This window comes from Argiope bruennichi, chromosome X2 (genome assembly GCF_947563725.1).
Source record: "Argiope bruennichi chromosome X2, qqArgBrue1.1, whole genome shotgun sequence".
In the NCBI taxonomy this organism is placed as follows: Eukaryota; Metazoa; Arthropoda; class Arachnida; order Araneae; family Araneidae; genus Argiope; species Argiope bruennichi.
In genome coordinates this window covers 69989408-70014013 of record NC_079163.1, presented here as the reverse complement: position 1 = coordinate 70014013, position 24606 = coordinate 69989408, and the positions used below count along the sequence as shown (strand labels likewise).

The 24606-nt window shown below is 30.5% G+C and overlaps 1 protein-coding gene across 2 annotated transcripts in view; it reads right to left on the bottom strand.

Annotated features, from left to right (window-relative positions):
• Positions 1-24606, bottom strand: part of LOC129960026 (uncharacterized) — a 123829-nt gene that overhangs the window by 15061 nt on the left and 84162 nt on the right. For both annotated transcript variants that reach the window (XM_056073034.1, XM_056073036.1), the window contains 5 exons: positions 17932-18112; positions 14925-15039; positions 14510-14669; positions 7527-7643; positions 4743-4862 (listed from right to left, as the gene is read on the bottom strand). In XM_056073034.1, coding sequence (XP_055929009.1) covers positions 4743-4862; positions 7527-7643; positions 14510-14669; positions 14925-15039; positions 17932-18112 — 693 coding nt within the window. The remainder of the gene's footprint in view (positions 1-4742; positions 4863-7526; positions 7644-14509; positions 14670-14924; positions 15040-17931; positions 18113-24606) is intronic.

Sequence of the window (24606 nt, the reverse complement as noted above, 5' to 3'; positions counted from 1 at the left end):
GTTTTGAAGTGTAATAAACACATGAGTTTGCTATCTTTCAGTATTTATTTCTAGGATCATGTTTAATTGCTATATATCATAAGTGTAATAAACACAAAAATGCTTTAGAAATTCTTTCAGTTATGAAACATCAAAAGATCATATAATTATATTCTTTATAAATAATACTATGAAAGGTACAACCGTTATTGTTCTGAACAAAATATAATTTAATAAGCAATTTTAAAATGTTTAACTATTTCTGTTTTCATATCTAAAGTTTTCAATTTAACCAAATTTTCATGCTATATACATAAGTGTGTGTGCGTGTTCAAGACTAGAGACACTATAAACACTGATGGTTTCTACACAGGCGTTGGAGGCGGTCGCCTCGTGACTCAAGACCTAGGGGGGGGGGGCTCAATCTATATCGCATTCCTGAGTTAACAACACTTTTTTTAAAACTCTAAACCGAAAGTTAAGGATGAAAGAAAGAAAGAAATCGAATGAAAATGGGAGTCAAACAAAATTAGGAGGATATAAGCATGAATTGCAACGCAAAATAAAACAACAATAACAAAATAATAAATAATTAATTTAATTAATAATAAATGTACAACTATAATAAATTTAATAACTTAAATAGTTTAAGATAATTTAAAAAAATTAATACTTTTATCTTAATTATCTAAAGTAATTATCTTAAAGTATTATTATTATTTTAATATGTATTTTTAATAAAAATTTAGCATACAAATATGCAGTCAAACGAAAAATATCATGCAGTCAATGCGATAAAGAACGTTCGCACTATTTATTCCGGTTCGAGAGGAATATAAATAAGAATGTTTTCCCTCAACAGTTCCCGGTTTATAATAAAACTCGTTACAGTTCATTAAAAAAAATTGGAGATATATGAAGTCAAACCATTTTTCTAACAGAATAAATTACCTTCTTTAAAACTTAAATAAATAAAAAATAAAGTCATGTATTTGTCAAGAAGAATTTTTCAGTTTGAAAATTTGAATGCTTGGACACTGTAATGTTATTTTGGAAATATTTGGTTGATTCAATTTGGCACTGGAGACCACTGGTGTGTAAAGTAGGCGATTATTATATTGCAATGATAATATAAGAAAGAAATGACGTCGAGAGCGAGATTATTCAGCACAGGTAAGGAGCCAGAAATTTTTATGATGACAAGGAGCCAAAAATCCTTGAAGATATAAGGAGCACGCACATGACGATATGGAACACAAACACAAGGGTATTAAGCAGCAGTGTCGGATGAAGTTACAGGTTATGGAAGGCGTCAATTTGTGTACATCAACGGAGTCACCGAATTTCAGCGACGTGGCCGGATCCTGGACTACGGACGACAGATAATATTGCATCGGCTGCGTGGAACGACGTGGCCGCAGAACACCATCGGTGTGGGAGAACTTCAGCGTAGCGAGAGACAGAGCGCCCGAGCCAGCACGGAATCATCTTCGGAGCACAAACACAAGGGTATCTCATCGGCTGGCGTGGAACGACGCAGCGAAGCTATGCCACGGGAGACTGAAGACGACTGGCCATGACGAACCGCAACCGGCGTGGCCGCAACGAAGAGCGTCGGCGAAGAGCTATGCATGATTCATTTTCCTTTCCCGCGGATTTAATTTTAATTCTTTTAGTTCATTTAATAATTTTTCACAAGAAACTATCCTTGTCCACTCTTTAATATGTAAACATATTTTGGTTGAAGCAGTGAAAAGACTTTTTATATTTTTAATTAATTTTAATATCCATTCCGGGAAAGCATAATTATTTACAAGCAGAGACGCGAGTAAGACACGTCCGTCACAGTGCGGCACAAAAGCAGAAGTGGAGAAGAGGCGAGAAATAAATTATCCCTCTTCTTATATAACATGAGATATGGACAAGGAAAATATTTTTTTACAGTGCTAATATATTATTAAGATTCTGATACGGATTTCTGACGCATGTCAAGGAAACACAGGGATTTTTTTAAAAATAGAATGTGCTGACTGGACAGTTAGAGTTTATATATATATATATATATATATATATATATATATGAATATTTAGAGAGTTAATTTATGATTTAACTCTCTAAATATGCAATTAAACACTCGGAAATTTTACGGAAAACTATGATTTTAAGTTGCCGATATTTTTTTTTCCTTCTTTTTTGCAATGCACAGAACATTATTTAAAAAAGTTAATGAACGGGATGTCTTTTTCTTTAAAATTGGAGACAATTTCAGTAATGACATACTATAGTTGTGAAATAAATCTTTCTTTAACATGCAAACTACTAATTTTTATTTCTAATAAGCAATAGTTTTCCCTATTATCTTCTGATTTCACAATTAAAAAAAAGTCATAAAAAGCAATATTTTGGAAATTTTTTATTCAGTCAAATTACTAATTTTTTTTTTAACAAGCCAGTTAAATTTTTGATCACTTAAAAATCAGAAATTACAATTTCTTATTTTCTTTTATATAGCCACCAATTTCTAAAATATTTAGTTTGAGCTTCTAATTTTGATTTAAGTAAATGTTTATATAGTAAGGCAAAAGCAGTATACTTGACAGATAAAATTTTATTTTGAATTTTAAAAGTTATCTGAACAGATATTTTTCAATGCAATTTTTACTTACTTTTAATTTAGATCTATCAAGTATTATTTTAATATTCATGCACATCCTGCTTTTGATTTATGAATACAATAAAATAATTTGCAGGTTTCATAATACCATAAAGCAAAATAATTGTTAAAAGCTCAAATTTGAAATAAGATATCCCATGAAAGGGATTCATGCAGTTAAGTAAATGCTCTAATTACATATATGGTCATTAAAGGTAATAGTAGCAAGATGATGCTTGCATTAAATTTCTAACAAAGGAAGATTTTTTTTTTCCTGAAATCTCCAGCAGTCAAAATACATTTAACTTTCATTTTACCTTTATAAGTTCATTTCACTTATTCCATTATGAGAATTCTCTGATTAATATCTGGTTAATGGTTAATTAAATTTAATAAAACACTCTTTTCTTTCAACATTCTTATTCATGCCAAGAAGATTTACCTTAATACAGCCAAATTATGCGAATTTACTATAAATCATGGGAGTAAATAAATTGCATAATTGTAAATAAAGTTTATTTAAGTGTAATATATCTTTTTTTGGAATATAATTTATTAGGCTACAATTAATTCACTAATGGAAGACTACCGATTGCAATTGACGGCAAAAAATAATTAACACTAAAACGGCTTATCAAATATGCACTAAACTTGTTAAATAAACTACTACCTTTCAGACTCTACCTTCATTATTATAGCTATGCAATGGGGGGGGGGAGACATAATTTTCCTCTTTTCTCCTTAGTTTTGTCTTCCAATTGCTCCTCATAGCAAAAATTATATAATTTCAAGGGCTTCTAAAGTTTTAAGTCTTTGGACAAAACTGTCTTGTTTTACGATGATTAAATTAGTTATTCATACAATATTCATATAAATATTAACACCTCGACGCCATACGAATTTACTACTTTCTTAATAAGATGACATTTCCAATTTAGGACCATTATTATTATTATTATTAATTCTTTGAATAATATAAGGGCATTGGAGGTATTAAAGTTTTTTAAAAGTGATTTTTGTATTCTAAATTATTTAATGCTTTAATTTAATTCCGTTTAAAATTAAAAATTTAGTAATTCGATGCGCGAGTCAGTCTCGCCAATGCATGTGAAACGGTTAAGAGAAACCAATGCATGCAAGTGAAGGAAACACAGGAGAATTATTAGCTTACAATAGCTTCCAGGAAAATAAAAAGCACCTTTACAGCCCGATAAGAAATCGGGCTTTAAGGTAAGATAGGGGAGTTTCAATTCAAGATTTAATTGTTTTTGACTAAAATACATTGATTTATAAATCTAAACAGCCATATATACGTATATATTTAGATTTATCATGGAGATTTAATATTTAATTTGTGTAATTTTCATAATTTAAGAAGCTTTACATAAACAAAGGTCAGTGCAAATATTTACAAAATATTTTCTACAGCCTTCTTAAGGTTTCAGATGTTTATAAATCGTCCAAAAATAAGAGGTGCCACCAATCGCACATCCACGAATGGTGCCATTAATTCTGTGTCTTTTAAGGTGGAATTTTTTGATGAATAAAACACCTTTTCTTCATATTTCACATTTGAAAAAATAAAAACAGTTAAAAACTAATCATGATGGAAACTATTAGTAATCAAAATTCTAAATTAGGAAAACTTCTATTTAAATTAGTCTTGTTAATATCATGAAATTAAAAATACAAGGACATAGCTTATTATTGTTAGGCATAAAATAATCTTCCAAATCCAAAAGAAATATTTGCTACCAATTCAGCATTTTTTAATCTACTAAGTTTTAACCTTGGAAAATTTCTCCTTGTTTAAGATTCTTAGCATATTCATTCATGTTTCGAATTCGAAACTATAGGCAGTAATTTGCAACTTGAGATACATATTAGTAAAATGGTTTTTCACTTATTGTTTTTATAGGGTTAAACCAGAAAACAATTAGAGATCAAGCAGCAGTAATAAAAACAATCTACTAGAAAAAAGCGAAAAATACCAGAAAAAATAACAACATTATAATAACAAACTGATCGATTATATTTATCAGGTATGCAATTTCAATATTAAGTACTTTCTATCATAAAAAACTCTGAAATATAAAAAGTCTATATTACCTCAAGGATGCTTGTCAAATCGTCTTCAATTTCGACTTCTCCTTTATGAGTTTTCTTCAAGAACAAGACACTTCCATTTTTTTGTTGCTCTAACTGTACTCTCTTGATCATATCCAATAACTGCAATTTTAAAATTGTTAGTATACAATTTCTAGAACATTTTCAGATTAATTCAATAACAATACAGTTAACTTTATTCATTTTCAAGTTAATAAATTGCTTTACAGGTTTCTATTCTACAAGAAGAATTATCATTCAATTGTAGATAATTAGTAACAATTAAAATGTTATCATACAATCGATGGTAGGTAAGAAAGTCACGAAAATAAAATTTAAATATTACTACCGACATTTAACATAATATTGCCAATAGACAAGTTCCAAACCATTCGGTAGACGTATACATAAAATAATATATATAAAAGACGAAAGCACAAAAACTACACCGCATTCGACTATGTTTTAGAAATTTTTTTTTTTAAAAAAAAGCCCTGCATAACTAGCACAATCGTACTTTAACTAATTTAAGAATACCAGATTCATAAAAAGCCAAAAGTGGATCATCACTCTGATACATTTGGAAAAATGGCTTAGTACGCTCTGTAACACATGTGAAACCTGCTGGAAATGGTTTTCCAATACTTCATTGCATACTACCTAACATATTATCACCCCTTCGTCAAGCATGAAAAGTAAGAACCTCGGGCAAGGTTGTGAAAGCCAAAAGTACACAAATTTTTAGTTTGAGAGGCCCAGTATAGTTTTTTTAAAAAAAACTCTGCTAGTAATTTCGGAAATTTTTGGTCGCCCAATTGAATCCAAAACTGTAAAACAGCTACAGTTTTAAAATAAGATTACTTCGCAAATTTAATTAATTTAAGTTGTTGCATTTTTCTGTTACCACAATTACATGCATGGGAAAATAAAGACTGATAGATGGTCAATTCATTGATGGATTTGGCTCAAAATATGGATGTATAATTTAGATGCTAAAACTATGTGCAAATTTTACCAATATAGAATTTACCAATTTTACCAATATAGAATTTACCAATTTTACCAATATAGAATTTACCAATTTTACCAATATAGAATTTACCAATTTTACCAATATAGAATTTACCAATATATTTTACCAATTTGCGTTTTGAAGTCATCGTGTTCACCTGTACTCAGATAAACAGGGAGGAAAAAACCTTCATGTAAATGAATTTTGTTTAAAATTCGATAGAAATCTGCAAATTCGGTGTTAAGAAATTTCAGCTCAAAGCGTTTTGCGTTATTTCCACAAACAGACATAATTCCAAAAAGGTTTTATTAGGAGGTTTGTATCAAGAAGATTGGGCAGAAACTTGAGTTCAAATTTTTTGGCGATTACATTTCTTTCTCTTTGAAAAGTTTGTATATGGAAAAGTAAAAAGAAATTTATTGTCATTAATCAATTTCTGATATCTTGCCAAGAGTAATAAATTACCTACAAGTAACTTTGGAGTTACTTGTAGGTAATTTTACTTACTTGTAGGCATCACATTTTTTGACATATAGTTAAAAAGTTCCAAACTTTTGTGCAAAAATGAATTGAAGACAAAATATTTAAAAAAAAAATCATTAATGGCGAGTCACTAAACACACTGATTCATTGTTAAAAAGCATATTAGTGGATTTATTTGAGTATATAAAATTATCTGTAAAAAGAAAGGATTTTCTCTAGGTCTAAACAAGCCAAAGGAGGAGAAAGAAGAATTAAGTAAATGAAAAGGATAGGTTTCCCCATTTTATATTTCCCTAAAAAATAACCTACTCTAGATAAAACCTATTTCTCTGGCCTCCGGATTGAAATCCATTAAGCACTGAAAGATCCGACACTGCAAAGAAAACAAAATCTACATTCGAGCAGATCCAGCGGTTGAAACGCTGATTGATTTTTTCACTCATCAGAAGAAAAATATAAGCATCCGGATAGAAAATAATCAGTTTCTAAAGACTTTTAATTGCAATACGCACCCTGTCAGGACTTGTTTAAAGATTACTTAATAATAATAAAAACCACCATAAAACCTTTTTTTTTCCTTCTTTTTTTTTTGCCAATTCCTATATTTGAACATAAAATTCTGCAACTTCTACAGATTTTTCAACCATAAATGAATCCAAGAAATAGATTAGATTTATATATTAAATAGCCCCTGGAAATAAAAAATCATAATTTATACTCATAATTAGATAACTTCGTAAGAAAATGCAGCTTAGAAACGAATCTAGTATTAAAAGTTAATAATTCCTGGCGTGTTCCTAAACTGCTAAAATAGCATGGGCATACAGTAAGTACATGCTCCTACTTATTTGTCGAGCAATTAAAAATCATATTACATGTTTCTTCTGGAATCTAAGCAATTTAGTCGGAGTGAATTCGGTGGGCGCACATAGTTCGACTAAACAGTTCAATTGGGGAAGGAATCGCATAGTATGCGCTTATCTTAATGCTATGCTGTTAAATTTCACGATTTTATGTATTAATATTATGAACTGAAAGCCAAATCAAAGCTGTAGTCATTAAAGTTCATTTCTTCCACTTCATTACATAGTCTTTTTTTTTTTATATAGTTTAGAAGATGCCTGGTAAGGGGATGCAATGCAGTCGTAACTGCTTTCATCAGTTGTCCATGAGGATTGGGCACTTTAAAACGCGAGGGGGGCAAAATATAGTTTTAAACATTATTTTTCTATAAGTATAATAAAACGAACTAAACAATAAAGATAGCAAACATTTAAAAATTGCTCACATACATGTTGGTTTTCTTGTTCTCTCCATTTAGCCAATTCCAAGGAGGCCAATTCCTCTGGTGTCATTCGGACCAATTTATCTGGAGGTATGTTACCTTTCAGAATTTTTCTAAACAATCCCTGAGAAAAAACAGTCTAATTGAAATGTCAAATAGGATATTAGTCAGTCATAGCTCAAAAGAAACTTCTTCAAAATCAAAAAAATACAGACAATTACATTAATGGTGGCTGCTGAGCTTGAAGTCAGCAGAAGATATTTACTAAGAAATTGCAATTTTTTAAGACAGCTACTTTAAACTATAAGTAGTCAAAATATTTTTAATTTCAAAGCCAAATATGAAGTTTTTTTCAATTTAAGCATAGTAAAATGATATGAATTTTCAGTAGTTTTATCACTAGAAAATTATATTAACCCTTATGTTCATTTTGTAAAGTATACCATCTATACAACTTTATAAAAAATACTATCACTATAAAATAAAAATATATAAAAAATTTATATATAAAATATAAATATACATTTTTTTTTTTTTTTTTTTTTTGCTTTTCTTCAAAAAAGCAATCTTGCCATGATAAGGGTAAATGCTCATATAATTCAGCAAATAAAAGTATCAGGACCTCCAGCCACGCATATATATTTCCATTTTAACACAGTCAGCTCGATAATACTTGCTTCAAAATGAATATCAAATAATATAAACCATAAATGATCTGGAACGTTCATCGTTTTTTTACAATAACTAACCCTTTGCACTCGGAAAAGTAATTCGATGCAAAAATATTCAGCTAACGCAAGGGCTTGCTTATCGTTATGGAACACAAATTAATACTTTTAAGTTGAATTTTAATGAAAAATTAATCTACATCGTCATACCATACTTTAGATATTTTTTAAAAATCAAAGTTAAAAATAAATAAATAAATAAAACGTCAAAATGATGCACCGTCTTGAATGGTGAGTGAGAGTCCTCATCCGAGTGGAAAGGGTTAATACTAATGACTCTTACTTTATAAAAATTGTCATCTCAATAAGATTTCAAAAAATTATTTAAGTATCTTTTTTTCGAAGATTGACTTCTCACAAAAGAAAATGGATATTCAATACACCAGATATGTTTCCGTCGAAGGAACAAGAATAGAAACTAAAACTCATTAACAGCCAGAAACAGGGAATAGAAAAATAACAAGGGAAAAAAGAGAACGAAGACAAACTTTGAATGGGAGTGAAAAAAAAAAAAAAATCTAAGGCATACCAAGCAACACCCAAGCCGAGGCCAGACGTAAGTAAATGATGGGCTATCGCGAAGCAACCCCTCCCAGTACAGAGGCGCAGATCTGGCCCTTATCGAAGCCAAATTAAGGAGTTACCTATTCATTCACATCAGGACCTTCTGTCCAGTACCCTCAGAAATCAGATGACGCCAAACAACGCTTTATCCACTACTCTTATACATATTTCGTTTGACCCTTTACTTACAGGTCCACTAAAAATCCATTTGCAGAGCTAACGCAAAATAAGTATATTAACAATGAGTCACTTTAATATTGACAATTACAAATAAAAATCTTTAACTATCAAAGATAAATTATAAATACACCATACAGTTTAAAATTATATGCACTCATAAACTGCAAAACAATTAAACTATGTACATATTATTTGCAGAAGTTTCTTTAAGACATCAACAATCGAAGTACGAAAGAGAGGAAGTTTAAATAACATTTACAAAACCATACTGAACCATTTTTTCGGTCAATTTTTAGGGTTCTCCTTTTATAATTCACATTCTATTATGACATGATGAACAGTTCCCACATCTACATTTCAGGAGTTTCCCCAAATAACCTAGGTTGCCTTGTGGTTGCTTGATTAATATAGAAATCACCATACAGTCTGTCTGCGTTAACCTTTGATAAAAATCTCTTTTATCAAAATACCTTTGTTTAAATTCTTCCATCTTTCTTGTTATAACTTGATAATGTTGTCAAATATTTTTTTGTTTTTATCTGTGCTCTTGAAAGGTTAAAGTGGAAGTCAACTTGATCTGTAAGAGTTGCTTCTTTGGCGAGATGATCTGTTCGTTCATTGTCCAAATTTCCTTCGTGGGTTATGACCCATTTTAGATTTATATTTCATTTTAAAGTTATCTTTTTCTTGATGTCAATTATGAGCTTTTTACTTTCGTCCACTGCTTTTAAACTTTGATGCGCTGATCTTGAGTCGCTAATTACATTAACATTTTGCCATCTTAGATTTGCGATAAAATCAAACGCCGCGGATATCGCAAACAATTCAGCAATGAATACAGTATTCTCAAAATTTAAGTGATATATCATATTTTCTATTTCTTGTGTGTCCTGAAATGCCACTAGAGCGCAATCTACTTTGCCATTAATCTCTGAACCATCAGTGAAGATTTGTTAAGCCTTCATCAAAATAATTCTTGTTTACTTTCAGGGCTTCTATAAGTTGGTATTGAATATTTCTTTTATTATTTTTGTATTCCTTCTGTTTTTGTTGTCATATATATTTCAGAACATCATTTTCATTTTGTATCTTAACATGAATCGATGGACAACCGCTCAAGGCTTGGAGAGTCTCCTTTCAGATAGTACTGTATATTTAGTTGTTAACAGTGACTATCTCTGAATTTGTATAAATTTATTTTTGAGTTTTTCCATGTCTTTATATCAAAATTCGCTGCCATATATGATAATTTTAATAACTCTTTAATAACATTGGGATTGAATCCCCAAGTGGCTCGTACGAGTTTTCGAAAATTTTCCAGTAATTTCAAGACTTTGACGTGGGTTTCGTTTAGATGTACCATGAACGACAGATTTGGATCAAAGGTAATTTTTAAATAAGTAATACTCTTTGAATAAAAAATTCTTTGAACATAAAGTTTAATCTCCAGAAATCTGTGATATCTTTACTACTTTTAATTATTATTTAATTTGAATTAACTCAACTAAATCTCAAGTTGCATTTATTTGCTCATTCTTCATTTTTTAAAATTATTGGTTCACTTTTTGCCGCAAATAGATGGGAGGCTGATGTTTTCATTAAAATAATAATGTCATCAGTATATGCCTGAACAAAGTAATCTGTAAATTCATTAATTTATTCATTACTAATAGCCGTAAAATTGGGCATGCATTGGATACCTGAGGAACACATAGGTCATATTGCCATTTTTAACAATCTGGTAGAAGGATCGATTTATCCTAGGAAAATCACCAAATTCATCGACTTAAGTATTTAGGAATCATATATTTTTCCAAAAATGTTCCAAATTAAACCATTTTATAGAAGTAAAAGCAGCAGCAACGTCTAAAGAAATTATGCAGGTTATCTGCTTTCATAGACGAGATTCATGTATAAACTCTGTAATCCATTTCAGGTCATCTATAATGTTTCTGTTTTCTCCCCCGAAATCCATACGGATAGGTATTTAACAACTGTTCTCTCTCTAAAGAATAGGAAAGTCTTTTAATTATCAGCTTATCTAAGATTTTTCTCCAAATTGGAAGTAGACAGATCGGTTTGCAGGACATGTATTCACTTAGGTCTTTTCCTTCTTGAGGGATAAGGACGACTTCTGCAATTTTTCAAGAGGGAAAACGCAATATTCCAAACAAACATTTAGCACTCTTGTAAACCATCTTTTCTCAATACAATAAATTTCCCGAATAAATTTTACACTCCATCCATCATACTCTAGAGCACCACTTTTCTTCATATTTGCAAGAGCGTTTTCAACTTTAATTGTAGTAAATTTGAAATTTCTTTTTCTATTATATCGTCAAATCTGATTCTACAATTGTTCGACACAAATGGGAAGTGCTTTTTTTAATATTTAGTATCTACTTTTTCTAAAGTCTACTGTTAGTTCTCCATTTTCTTTCAAAATTTGTGCAATTCTGTCCTCCGATTTCTCACCTTTATTAAGCTTTTAATTTTTCCACATGACTTCTTTTGCACAATTTTACGAAGAAAACCTTGAAACATTCTTTCTTCGCTATGAGAATCATTTTCTTGCATTTCACGTGCTCCCTTCTGCAAGATATTTTTCTCTTGCTCGTCTATCGTTTTATGATATCTCCTCCTCAATGACTTATCATTTCCAAGCATGGTGCGCATCATATAGCGTTATTTTTTAAATAGATTGTTTCTTACAGTTCTTTTCGCAAATTATGCTTAAACCCTTATCTACGACTTGCATTACCTCTAAAAAGTTATTTTCATTTATGACAAGGTCCAGAAATAAATCCAATAACGTTTTTAGATCTCGTCAAAGTTCAATAATCTTTAAATTTTCCAGCGTCCATCTCTTTCTAGATTTTTCATTTATCGTTATTTTTTCAAGCAGAAACGTAATTAATCTGTAGTCACTTTGGGAAATTTGAAAGTTGACTCACGAATCATGTTCCTAGGAATATTTTTTGTTACAGTCAAGTCTATCCAGCTTTTCCACCTATTAGAGTCAAAAGTTGTTCGACAATCGATCGCATTAATAATATCCACAACTAATTGATTGATTAAATCTAGAACAACTCTTCCCTTTTCGTCCTCATTATCTTATCCCCATTTAGGACTTTTGGTGTTAAAATCCTCATTAAACAATACAAGTGATTTTGATATTTATCTACAAATCATTCCAAAACCTCCAGTCTTGAATCTAAATTTTCAAAGGGGAAACAATAAATACTAATTACCAATAAGTTAAAGTATTTAAAAGAACTATTTACAATGATAAGATTCTTTCATGGTCAGGGCCGCTATTGCGTTTCCCTCATCATAAACACCAATTTAGCCAGGTGGTATTTCAACAACTTGGCCATTAAATAAATACGGTACTGTTATAAAGATTATATGCAAATCTACATGCACACTATCCTGTTCCAATGAGGCAGACTTTGCGTAATAGGTTGATGCGAGCATAATTTAGTGAAGGCACAAACATTTTATAGAGCGTTAAGCTCTAGATTACAACAGTTAATATTTTTCTTCAAAAATTCAATCTCAGGCTGAAAGGATTCGCAAAGTCTGCTCTTTACGTCATGATTTATTTCAAAGACATTTTTGTATTTCTCATTTTGCCATTTCCCGTTCGAATAACAAATTTCATTTTGACAAGAATCTGCCTTATGATCTTCACCTCCACACCTTGTACACTTTTATCTTTATTTGGACATTTTACTGCCAAATGCTCAAATCTGTAGCAGAGATAACACAGTCTGGTTCTAAGGTATTCTTTAAATAACAATCTGTACCAACCAAGTTTGATCGTAGTTTTAATAAAATTCTTAAAAGAGATAGGATACAATGAAATTATCTAATTATTTTTCCTCGACGCTTTCATTAGATATTCATGTTTCATTTCTGCATTTCTCAATAAGAAATTTTGCTCTTTTAATTTTTCTATACCATTTTCCATATCTAAGCTCATTCAATACGATAAATTATTATCTTCGGGTTTACTTTTATCGATCGTTTTGTCATTATTTCATCTTTTAATACTTCATCAATTTCTATTTCCTAACTTATGTGCTTTATTTCATCCTTGTTTGAAACCTTATCTTTGATATTTCCTAGTACAACTTCATCTATGAGGAAAAATGTGCTAAGCAACTTTCTTCCCTCCATCTGATATTTGGATTGATTGGATATTTGCATTGATTGGATATTTGCATTGATTGTTTAACCGCTTTAGTGTAACCTATTTTGCTTGTTGAGTCTTCTTCAGCACTTTGGACAGAACTCAATATATTCTCTATAAATTCTGTCTTTTCATGTAATTTCCCCATTACCATTTGAATGACAGTTTGTTGTCTTGAGATTACTGATAGAAAATCTACCATGTAATCCCGAAGACGTTTACTATTATCCTTACTCAATTTTCGGATGCCCTCAAGGAATGAGAAAACAGACGAAAGTCCCCTGCTTCTTCGGTAATTTTATATAGATTTGAAAGCTTCCCACAATTTATATCAAATTCAGATTTCCAGCAACACAAATGTTACTGACGATATTCGCAGTGTTGACAATTAATAAAACGTTTACAGTATTTTAATGAACCAAACCAATTACATTGTTGCTATAATTCAAATCATTAAGAATATAACTATTTTTTCCATAATTAATTAATGTATTCATTTTATTTTAAATTAGTCTAGCGTTGCTGATGACACTTTACGAAAAATCTAATATAGTTTTAATCAATGGTTCTCCAGGATTAAAAATAATATATCAAAAAATTCAAATCGTAAAATTAAATATATAGTTGGATCTTGGGCCGAAGTTAGTAATTAAACAGGCAATCACTGATAATTTTGAACAGTGCTAGTTCAAATTTTAGTTATGCGCAGATATCAACACAGCGGCACCGAAAATGGGTGTAGCCCACTCTACAGAAATGCAAAATGCCTTCTAAGTTCAAAATCTCTCTCTCTCTCTCACGCACGCACACACACACAAGCGCGCGCGCTCTTCTTTACCTGATGAAGCGAGCTGACTTGAAGCATCAAAAACTTCTCAAAAAGTAGACAAATAAAATCCGATGCACATAACAATTCCACATTTCAGAAGAGCTAAGAAAATAGCAAACCAACAACAGCAAACTAAGTAAACGTTCCTTCAAATATATATATATATATACACACCAGACGATCAGCATTCTACAAGCGTTTCTCTTCTATTTGGTCTTCTTTTCTTGTTTTTATTTATTTATTTTTCATATTTGATGATCACCAAACTCTCAGAGTGAAAATTAGGAACCCAGCATTAAACTCTCAGTGTGGGAAAGTAAGAAAATTTGATTAAAAAAAGGAATTTTTAAAAATAATTTCAGAGAGTGCAGTTACTTTGTAGCCTTAATACACAAGCCGCCACTGAACTACTTTTTTTATTTAAAAAAAAATATCTTCCAAAGCTTCCAAAACTATATAAAAAAATATTAATTGATACATTTTAAACATCGTACCTGATTTCGAGGATCTTTTATGTTGAACATTAAACTCCTATATTTTGCTCTATACTTAAAGCTGTTATCTTTAAATAAGGAATTAAGTTCTTCTTCAATTTTTACAGCTATCTTTTGCACATCCTCTTCAGCCATTTCAAGATCATCAGATTTTTTGACTCTATTAAGAATAAAAATTATTTATGATCAGAAATATAAAAAATGATGCATGCACTATTATCGCAAAAACATCCAAAGAAATACGAATTTTAAATTAATAACATTTTCAGTTTTATAATTATTATTCATTAGAAAATTGCAGTGAGATTAATTAAAACAGAAAATATTATTTATAAAATAAGAATTTAAAATTGGTAACATCGGTTCATAAATCAAAAAATGATTAAAAAAATCAAGAAAAAAAATGATATCATACCTTTCAAGTAAAATATTTTTTAAAGTCTTCCTGACATTTAATCGAACAGTAGGTTTTGCAGATTGATTTGTAGCATCTGTTTTTTCTGAATTAGAATTGGATTCAGTTTCCTTCTCTGTAAAACATAAAAATAGTTCGATTGGTAAGTTAAAACAGTATTTTAAAAAATTCCACAGAAATTATTATTTCCATTGATTTAGCTAAAGAAAAATGTCTTTTTAATTCACACAATGGCAAATTATGTTCTTGTATCCAGTTATATTTCACCTTCAAAATTATTTTAGTCACTCACAATTAAATTATGATGATATAGAGCACTATAGTGTGTTGGCGCTGTACAGGTCAGGCCGTCTGACTTGACCGTTGACAGCTACCAAATTTGGTAGGAAGGAGGTCGGAAATGTGTACCTGGGGTCCATTTTTTTGAATTTTTAATTATAATTTTAATTATTAATTAAAAACTAACTTTCCCGCCAAAAAAATTCATTTCCCCACAGCCAAATGAGTAAGGCTTCAGTTTCTTTTCCCACGCTAATGAGGCTAGGCTTAACATGTTTTCGACCGATTATTTCAACCGATTCTGTTTATTTTCTTAATGTTTGATGCATTTAAATCTAAGCATTGTTAATTAATCGATCCTTCAGATTCATTCTGAAATACTTTTGAATTAAAGCAAACCATAATAAAGGAAATTAAAAATTTCTAATTCGCATAGCGTTATCCCAACTGGCGTAGAAAATTCACGCATTTGTATTACCATAATTGGCGTTGAAAATTCACGCTTGCACATTGTATTCTGATTGTTGACAACTATTTTCAACGGATTCGGACTTGATATAAATTATTTTTAGGTTAGATGTGTGCTTTTGTAATCAAGTTGTATTTATGTTAGTTATATATTTTTTGTATATGCTTATAGTTTTAAGTACATCGTTTTTTTACCTGTTTTAGACTGATTATTTTAAACGCTTCTGTTTATTTTCTTAGTTTTTGATGCATTTAAAATTAAACACTTAATTAATCGATCTGCTCATGATGAATCTGAGAAAATTTTGTTGAAAAATTCTTGAGATATTACATAAATTAAGAAAGATATTCTTTAGTGTCCATAAGGTTTAAATACTCATCGACTCTGTTTTCAGTACTCATATTAAAAAAAGCGCTTCGTTTCAGTAAAAAATGTTCTTATATTAATTGCAATTTAACCATTTTTCAACTTTAATTTAAAGCATAAATTCTACGGAAGCTGACAGAAAATTAGAGAGATACATATTGCATTATGACTGAAGGCCTTTATAATATGAATGAATTATATGACTATCAAAATTTGAAGCTTTAAAATATTTTGATGAAGAAGCTATTAAAATAGGAGTTACATAAAATTTTTAATTATTACAATTTTAACGAGCATTGAGATTGGCGAACCGGCTGGTCGCCAAAGGCGGCTAGTAATTAATAATTTCAAAACTGAAATATAATGTATTAGAGTACTAATAATATTTGGTTTAAAATAATAACTACTGCTTTAACTAATTAAAGTTTCAAAACCTTATTTCTGAAAAAATTTGGAATCTTGTAATTTCTTCCTCAACTCTTCAACTATCTTTTACAGTAGTCAAAAGAATTTTTTTTAAAAAACTTTTAATTCTTTGAGCTTTTTCTTTCTGCTTCTTCTTTTCATTTTCACATAATTCCTTATCTTCCTTTCCTTTCTTTAAACTCTTCATATTTGGCACAAGAATTCCTCACACTTAAAATCAACTGTTTTTACACTTTAAAATTACTTATTCCACTATTTGCTTGAATGCTGTCATACACAATTATTTTTGCAATAAGTGTTAGTTCTTTCATAAAAAATCTATTTTGGTCGGAAATCCTCTCTCTCAATAATACTATTGCCATGAGAAAACAATATTATCATTCTTAATAAAGATATAGCATCATTGCAAGGTTTTGAGTTGTAAGCAAGTCGAACCCCAATTTATTCGTACGCTTATTTTCTGAAAATTGAAAACCGATCTTTCTGAAAGGTTCGTTAGGGTTGCTGTTAGCAAGGAACGTCAGCTTATCGCTCTTTTTATCACTATGAAGTTCCAAAAAGTCACCATATCTTTGAAGGAAAGCTATCATGGGTTGTTGTTGCTCTGATTGTTTTGGCGACATTAGGGCTTCGGATGTCAAAAAATGATAACGCGAAATCGCCGAACACGCGCACATTTGGCTCGGAATCTCGTCCGTAACTTTTTCAGATTTTTATATGTTTCTAGAATTTCCCTGACTTTTCTAGAGTTATAAAATTCACTGACTTTTCCCTGATTTCCCGGTTCTGTCGCTACCTTGATTTAGATTCCCAATGCGGATCTTGCTGCATAGTATTCAAATACAGATTACAAAACATAAACGAATTTTCTACTGTTACTTTTACAGTAGAAAATTCGTTTATGTTTTGTAAATTCGTTATTAAAAAATAATTGAATTTCAAAAATTTCTTTAAATAAATATAGCTATGTATGCTATATGCTCATGACATAAACTATGAATTTTTTGCATACCTTTTCCATCATCTTCTCTCTAGCCAGAAAATAAAACAATAATAACTAAATATTTTGCTGAAAAAACTGAATTTATTTGAAATCTATTCTTTTGCCAGTTGATATAATATCAAAAGAAATTCTGTCAAGTAATCAAAATCAAATTTCTTCATCAATTTATCATTTACGTTTTAAAACCATACAATGCAGGTAACAAAAAGTAATAAAATTGTAACATTTTATGGCTCTAAAAGATATCGATCTTAAATTATTAACACTTGAAATGCTTGAATTCAAAATATCTTGCATATTTTCTGGCATCTATTCAAGACAAGTTTTCTAAGAGAAATTTCAGAATATATTGAAATGCTTGCATGATGTTATACAAAATCTAAAACAAATTTTAGAAAGCCAGTAAAAAACCACATGTTTACTTTTCCATGCCATATAGATAGCTCAATGGCAAATTTGCTTACTTTGAGAATTAGCATCTTTTTTCGCTGATGGAGACATGCTAGATGAACAAGCGATTATGAAAGACGGATTTGATTTCAACCAAGAAACAATTTCACCAGCTGTAGGACCATTCTCATTGGATATTAAACTTCCCTTCAAACAATCTAAAACTACAAGTCTTTGCGAATCAAATTCAGGACCCTGGAAAGAAATTATCATATTAATTTAAAATATAAAAAAGAAGATATCATAAATTTTTTTTAACAATAAAGCAAAGAAACAGGTACAATGTGTATGTTAATAGCTTTATTTGTTAATGCATTTGGTTTAGTTATTATATAATTACATCCGAAAGTTTAGTTACTATTTCATTTAGACCGGAAAAAATTGGAGATAATTAACTACGATTTGGATAATTAAATTCCTCATACATTACAATGTCATCAAGTTTGAACGCAGAATTTAAGAATCTAACATCATATCTTACTTTTTATCGTGATGTTTTATGGTAAAACATTTTGCAAATTTCCTTTTATTAGTTTCGATTGTTGAATATTTATCCAAGTCGTCATTTCTATTCACTTCTAAAATGTCAGAAAAAGTGTTATCATCAACTACGCTGCATACACCTTCATGACGAAGGAAACCAATAAAAAGTGCAACACGCAGAAACATATTAAATTTTTATTCTCGACTCCGAGAAGCAAACCCTCAAGATTCTATCAATCAAATCGTTGATAAAGTATCGCATCTTATAGGTGTTTCGCAAAGAAAAGTTATCCGTTTGAAAAAAGGCATCAAGTCCCTTAAGTACCCGTGGAAAGAAGCGACCAGGCTAAGTACGACCAAGGCTTGTAAAATAGGATGATTTTACATCATCCTGTATTCGATGAAAAATCCATGCATTTTTTCGTAGAAATGAGATTCCAGCATTAGATAAAGTTTAAAAATATGAACGATGACAGAGATGTCTTTTCCAAAAACATTAGCCGAACAACGCTTTACAGAATATTAAGAGACTTGGGATTTTCTTTTGAAAAACGATGAAACGAAATGAAATAGCTTTAATGATTTATTAAAATAATGTATCAATAATATTGAATAAAATAATGAAAATACAAAAAGAATTAATTCTCTGATTTAAAATGATAATATAATAAAGGTAATAAATATTTACTATTTGGCGAAAAATTTGCGAGATAAAGTTTCGGCAACGATCTTCATTTCTAGTAACTTTGTACTTTAAAGTAACCCAGATCCCCTGACAACGATTGTGATTCGGCATGCGTAGAATATACACTACTGCCAAGTTAGGTTGGAGCACAGTATAATTCCTGATGTCTTAGCCTTGCTGGACTATCTAAATGAATTCTCCACTCCCCTCCCAAAAAATAGGTCGATGGATAAAATCAGATCCTTTAAAATGTTGTTTTTAGTAAAACCCAAACGATCAAGATTGTTAGAGGGGGATGCCTGGTCAGCATTGTTCTAATTGAATTACAAAAAGAGCTTCCGATTCTGCTGGAATATAAGAGCATTGGCGTGTCCACTTCTAAATCGCGAGAAAGTCGAAAACTGTTTTATGGCAAGTTTATTCTTCAAATGAAGTGACCTATCAGCAGTTCTACCAAAGTACCATACATGACTGGATGGAGCTTTCTAAAGTTTAATCATTTCCATTTTTTTAATTGGGAAGATTTCAGAATTATTCTTTAATTCTATGCATGGTTTCAGCAGAATCAGGCCTTAGCTAGCGCTTTCCCAATCAGCCCAATGTGGGATGGCACTCACTGGAAAATAATAGAATATTACAAAGATAGCCGAGAGCTCAGATCTACAACATCCAAGTTCGTACCCCCCCCCCCACACACACACACATTCGTCCAATCAGAAAGGAGCTGTATACGGGCACTGTTAAAATCTATACATCTTTAAAATCAAGTCCAAAAGAAGTGCCAAAATAGCGCAGGCCCTTATAAATTGCAATTAGTTCAAACTTGAATATAGAGCAATGGTCAGCGTATTTACTGATAATACTGATTACGCCAGTTGAAGTTTCCACGTGCTACAAATACCAGAAATACCTTAATCGACCTTGCTGCCATCAGTATACATCTTAAAGGCAGATTGAAAGATGCAATGAATGGTCTTCAGAGCTATTTGTTGGATTAATTCAAGGACATTAGACTTTGTAGTCATCCTTGCCAAAAGTTTAACATGGACTTTATCGGAATCAAACAATGTCTAAAAGGAGTTCCAAATAATGCGACAACACATTACTTGAAAGCAGACCCATTTCTTTCGCCAAAGAAGGACTTGGCTTTTTCAGCGACTGGTTATTGTGTCAAAGGATGAAGTTCTGTGACGATAACGGTAACTGGAAAGCTCGATAGACAGTAACTTCTCAAGGAAAGGGATGGAATATCACATTCATATATCATTCGGGCAGTCACAATTATCCTACCTCTTAATTGCATCCTTTCATTTAAATTAATGGACAAGAGTAAATGGAAAAATTATACTCTAGAATTGACCTTACTAGAGAGGTATAGTTATATCGTTGACTCTCTGACCCGCCTCGATGGCACACGGATAAAAAACTGAATGACCGGACCGCCGCTACAGCAACACTGGTGGGAACTACGGTTAAGTCTTAAGGGCCATCACCGGTCACGGTACAACCCTTTCCTAAGGAAGTACGTCCCGTCATCGATGGGAGGAGCCAGACCCTCACATTTTCGTGTACCCTCCAGGGTGGCACCCCAGTCACAACTAGAGTCAAATTAAAGGATGTTAAACCTTTAAGCTACCTGAGGTTTAATATATTTGTTAGCTAATTATCAGGGATTTATCCTAGATATTAAGCATGATTTAAATAGCTGCCATCAATGTATACTGTTGGCTGGTATAAAGATGTCAACTGGTAGGAAAAAAAAAAAACTTTACAAAAGTCTTAAAGGTACTGAAAGCCAGTTTATGTCTCTCAGAAATACACAGACATCTCTGGAAGTGTAACTGAAGTTCAATTTAAATATTGCAACAATAACTTCAAGATACTGTTCTGCATTCAAAATATAGGACAAGACCGTGGGGATATCGTACAATATTTCGAGCTAATAGATGCATGAAAGAAAACTTATGAGTTACAAATTGACAACGTAAGCAAATTTTAGCTCAAAAGAAGAGATGAATATAAACATATTTTAAAGAATGTGATTAAATTATTAATGCCTTTCAAAATACTATATCTTAGCGAAACTGAATTTTCTACCATTTTATTAAATAAAAATAAATGTAGGATACGGTCGTGATTTGAATTTGATTATGTTTGAAATAAACGAAGATAAAACCGAAAGTGGTTACATCAAAACAGGCGTCCAGGATATGTAGTGAGAAACTGCTGCAAAAAATTAAGTACTTTTAAGCACCTTAACCCAAAAAAGTAGATACTTTTGTATAAGTATGCAGGCGTAAAGTGCACATTTTCTAAGCCCAAGATTTTTTCTGTTTTATAATAATGCACTGTTTTTACTGAAAATTTTTTAAAAAATGAATTTTAAATGCTTATTCTTTAAATTTTAATATTTATTTCTATATTTGCACGTCTTCTATTGTAAAATTTTGGATTTGACAAAAACATAGAAATAATTATAAAAATGAAAAAAAAAAAAATATCAATAGCAAAAAGTTAAATTTTTTTATATGATTAACAATAAAGATCTGTGATCTTTTTCAACTTTTCTTAAAACTAATCAGTTACTAATTCATTTAGATAGATACGACATTTCTAAAATTGTTGATAATGATGTAGATGCACAGTATGACCAAAAATTCTGTATTTGATTTTTATATAAGCAACAACAAATAAGATTCAACGTAGCTGGTATGGGAGAAGTAAATTTGTTCCTCCACATACTCATTCTATTTAGTAATTTTATTTGTAATCTTATAAATCTAAGAAATAAAGCATTGTTATGGTTATTATCATACGACTAGCAAAGCTGCCATGAAATCGATGACAGAACAATGCCATGTTCCAAATGAATTTTTCAGACTATTTTTTAATAGAAAATAATAGAGTTCCCAAATGATAAGAAATTAAAAAATAATAAAAAGAAATTATCTTACCGCCTCTTACTTCCAATGTTTAGTAAAGACCTATTTTGAACGTTTAACGTTACTAAAATTTAATGAAAACCTGCTTTTTAACTTATAAGTAAAAATTCTTACCTAAACAAATTACAGCAGAAATGTTATATATATTTTACGAAGGAATGAAAATATTTTAATAAGTCAGGTTTCGTTAAAAAAAAAGGAAACAAATTCATGAAGTCAAAAACACCTCTAAAATAAGAAGTAAAACGAAAATATATCAACGTGAGCGTCTCCCTAAAACTTTCTCGCATACTGCCAGAAAATGCCTTGCGTGGCATTGGCCTACAATAGTTAGGAAATATTAACCTTAGTCGTGAATTAAACATTTTTACTGATTCTAGCGTGCGATCTTTAGCAAGCGTTTTGGCGATTAGTCCCGGTATGCTTTTGAAAGTATTTGAAAAAAGAATTTGGGTTTTAGACACATTTATCCCAATTGACCAAAACAAAAAATCAAAATTATACTTGCAGTCCCAAAATTATATACCAAACTCGATATATTTAAGTCACTGCATTTTTGAGTTATCGAAACGTTACATGTTTAAGCAAGTACAGACCGACACACAGTGAACCCTTTGTTATAATTGGCTCAAAATTTGATAGATATCTAAATTTGTATACCGAATTTTATCTATCTACCTTTCTTTGTTTTGTAGTTATCATGCTAACTTATATTCGAATAGCCGGACAAACAGACTTCCGCTAAACGGTTGTTGTCAAAATTTGATAGAAATCTACAAATGTGGTATGAAGCTCGCATACGAAATTTCATCCGTCTAGCTCAAATTGTTTTTGTATTATATTTCTCACAGACAGACATTTTCCAAAAATGTGTTTTTCGAATTCAAGGAGGTTTGAAACGTGGAGATTCATCAAAATCTAGAGTTCGAATTTTTTTGATGATTGCAATATTTTCTCTAAATTTTGCGTACGAGAAAATAAAAATGTTAATTGAAGCCTTTTTTAAAAAGTATTTCTTAATGCCAGCCCAAGATAATATATCACAATGCTTCAAAATTTAACAAAACACAACAAATGAAAAATCTTATTCAATGAACTGCTTACATTTTTTAAAAGTTTAAATAAATGCAAAGAAAGCATTTCTATATGCAAATGCAAAGAAAGCATTTTACTACAATTTTAATAGCTGCAAAATAATGTGATTCAACGATACGAAGAAGCAATCATATTATTTTGAATTTCATTGTTATAAACTGTGTCCAAAATTGATTGCTCAAAAATTAAAAATTCAGTTAAACAAGATTTTTATCATTGAAAAGCTATTTTTTAACCTGTAAAACGGTGTTAAAATAATTTTTGTGCAATAATATGCTTTGATGTTATGATGAAAACAAGTTAAAATTCTACTTTTATTTTTTTAAAAATTAAACTTCGAATTAAAAGTTTGAGAAATCCGTTCTTAGTAGCCCTCTAAAGCCTCCGCCCCTTCCTAAAAAATAACTTCCCAAATTTCATGCTCCTAACTTCAATGGTCTTATGCTGGGCGTTGCTGTGGAATAAACTTTATATATTAAGAAAGTTTTTATTGGGTAAAAATTTCTATAAGAGTTATAAAAGGGGGGAAAAAATCGTTAGAAAATGATAAAAAACCTGAAAAATAAAAATTTTGATATTTTTTTATTTATTTCTTTAACAATTTTAAGTACCAGATACAGCAGTTTTTTTCTCCCTTAGTCAAAACAAATTTGGAAAGATTGGTCCAACAAATAAAAATTTTCAAATGGCTGGGGACATTCAAAAAATACCGTGAAAGATATCACGATCATTGAAAATTAAAGGCTTCAAGCTAAAATTTCACCACACTACATTTTATGGGATTTACTAAGAAATTATACACCGCAATTAATTACAATTCAATACAGAACAGTTGAATATCTGTAATAGGTAGCTCAAGCGATCGCTCCAAAACGACATATTAATGAGAATGTTTATCGAATATGTTACTATTTTTAGAGCAGCTTTTCCAATAACCGAAAGATTCTTTTGGCGCATTAAATTTGTCCTGCTGTTTACTTATTTCCGTTGATCGGATGAATCTGCTTATTCTTTATTAACAAAATATAAACCTTTAAATATATACTTACCAGGCATAACTTAAATAAATTTTTCAACATCTAAAACATTAAAAATTGAAGTTCGAATGTTTTTCGATTCGGAATAAGTATAGAACAGTACGTATTTCGTACGGCCCCTCCCGGATAACTATTCCAGTATTTTAATAAATGGCAATGCGTATTGTTAAAGAAAAAGGGAGCATTAAAGAAAAAGGAAGGCAGAAATAAAAGAAATGAATCATTAAGTACTATCTTAATATGTGTTGGAACCCCTGGATTCTTTCTTCAACACCCCCCCCCTTTTTTTTTATACATCTGGTAAATAAGCCTTTACGACCATGATTTCGAATTATCATATTCAACTTGTGGGGAAACATAACAAAACAAAAGGCTTTCTTCGCTCTTCACGAGAAAATTAAGCACCTTTTAAAGTGCTTAAAAGTGGTTCTCAAATTTAAGCACTTT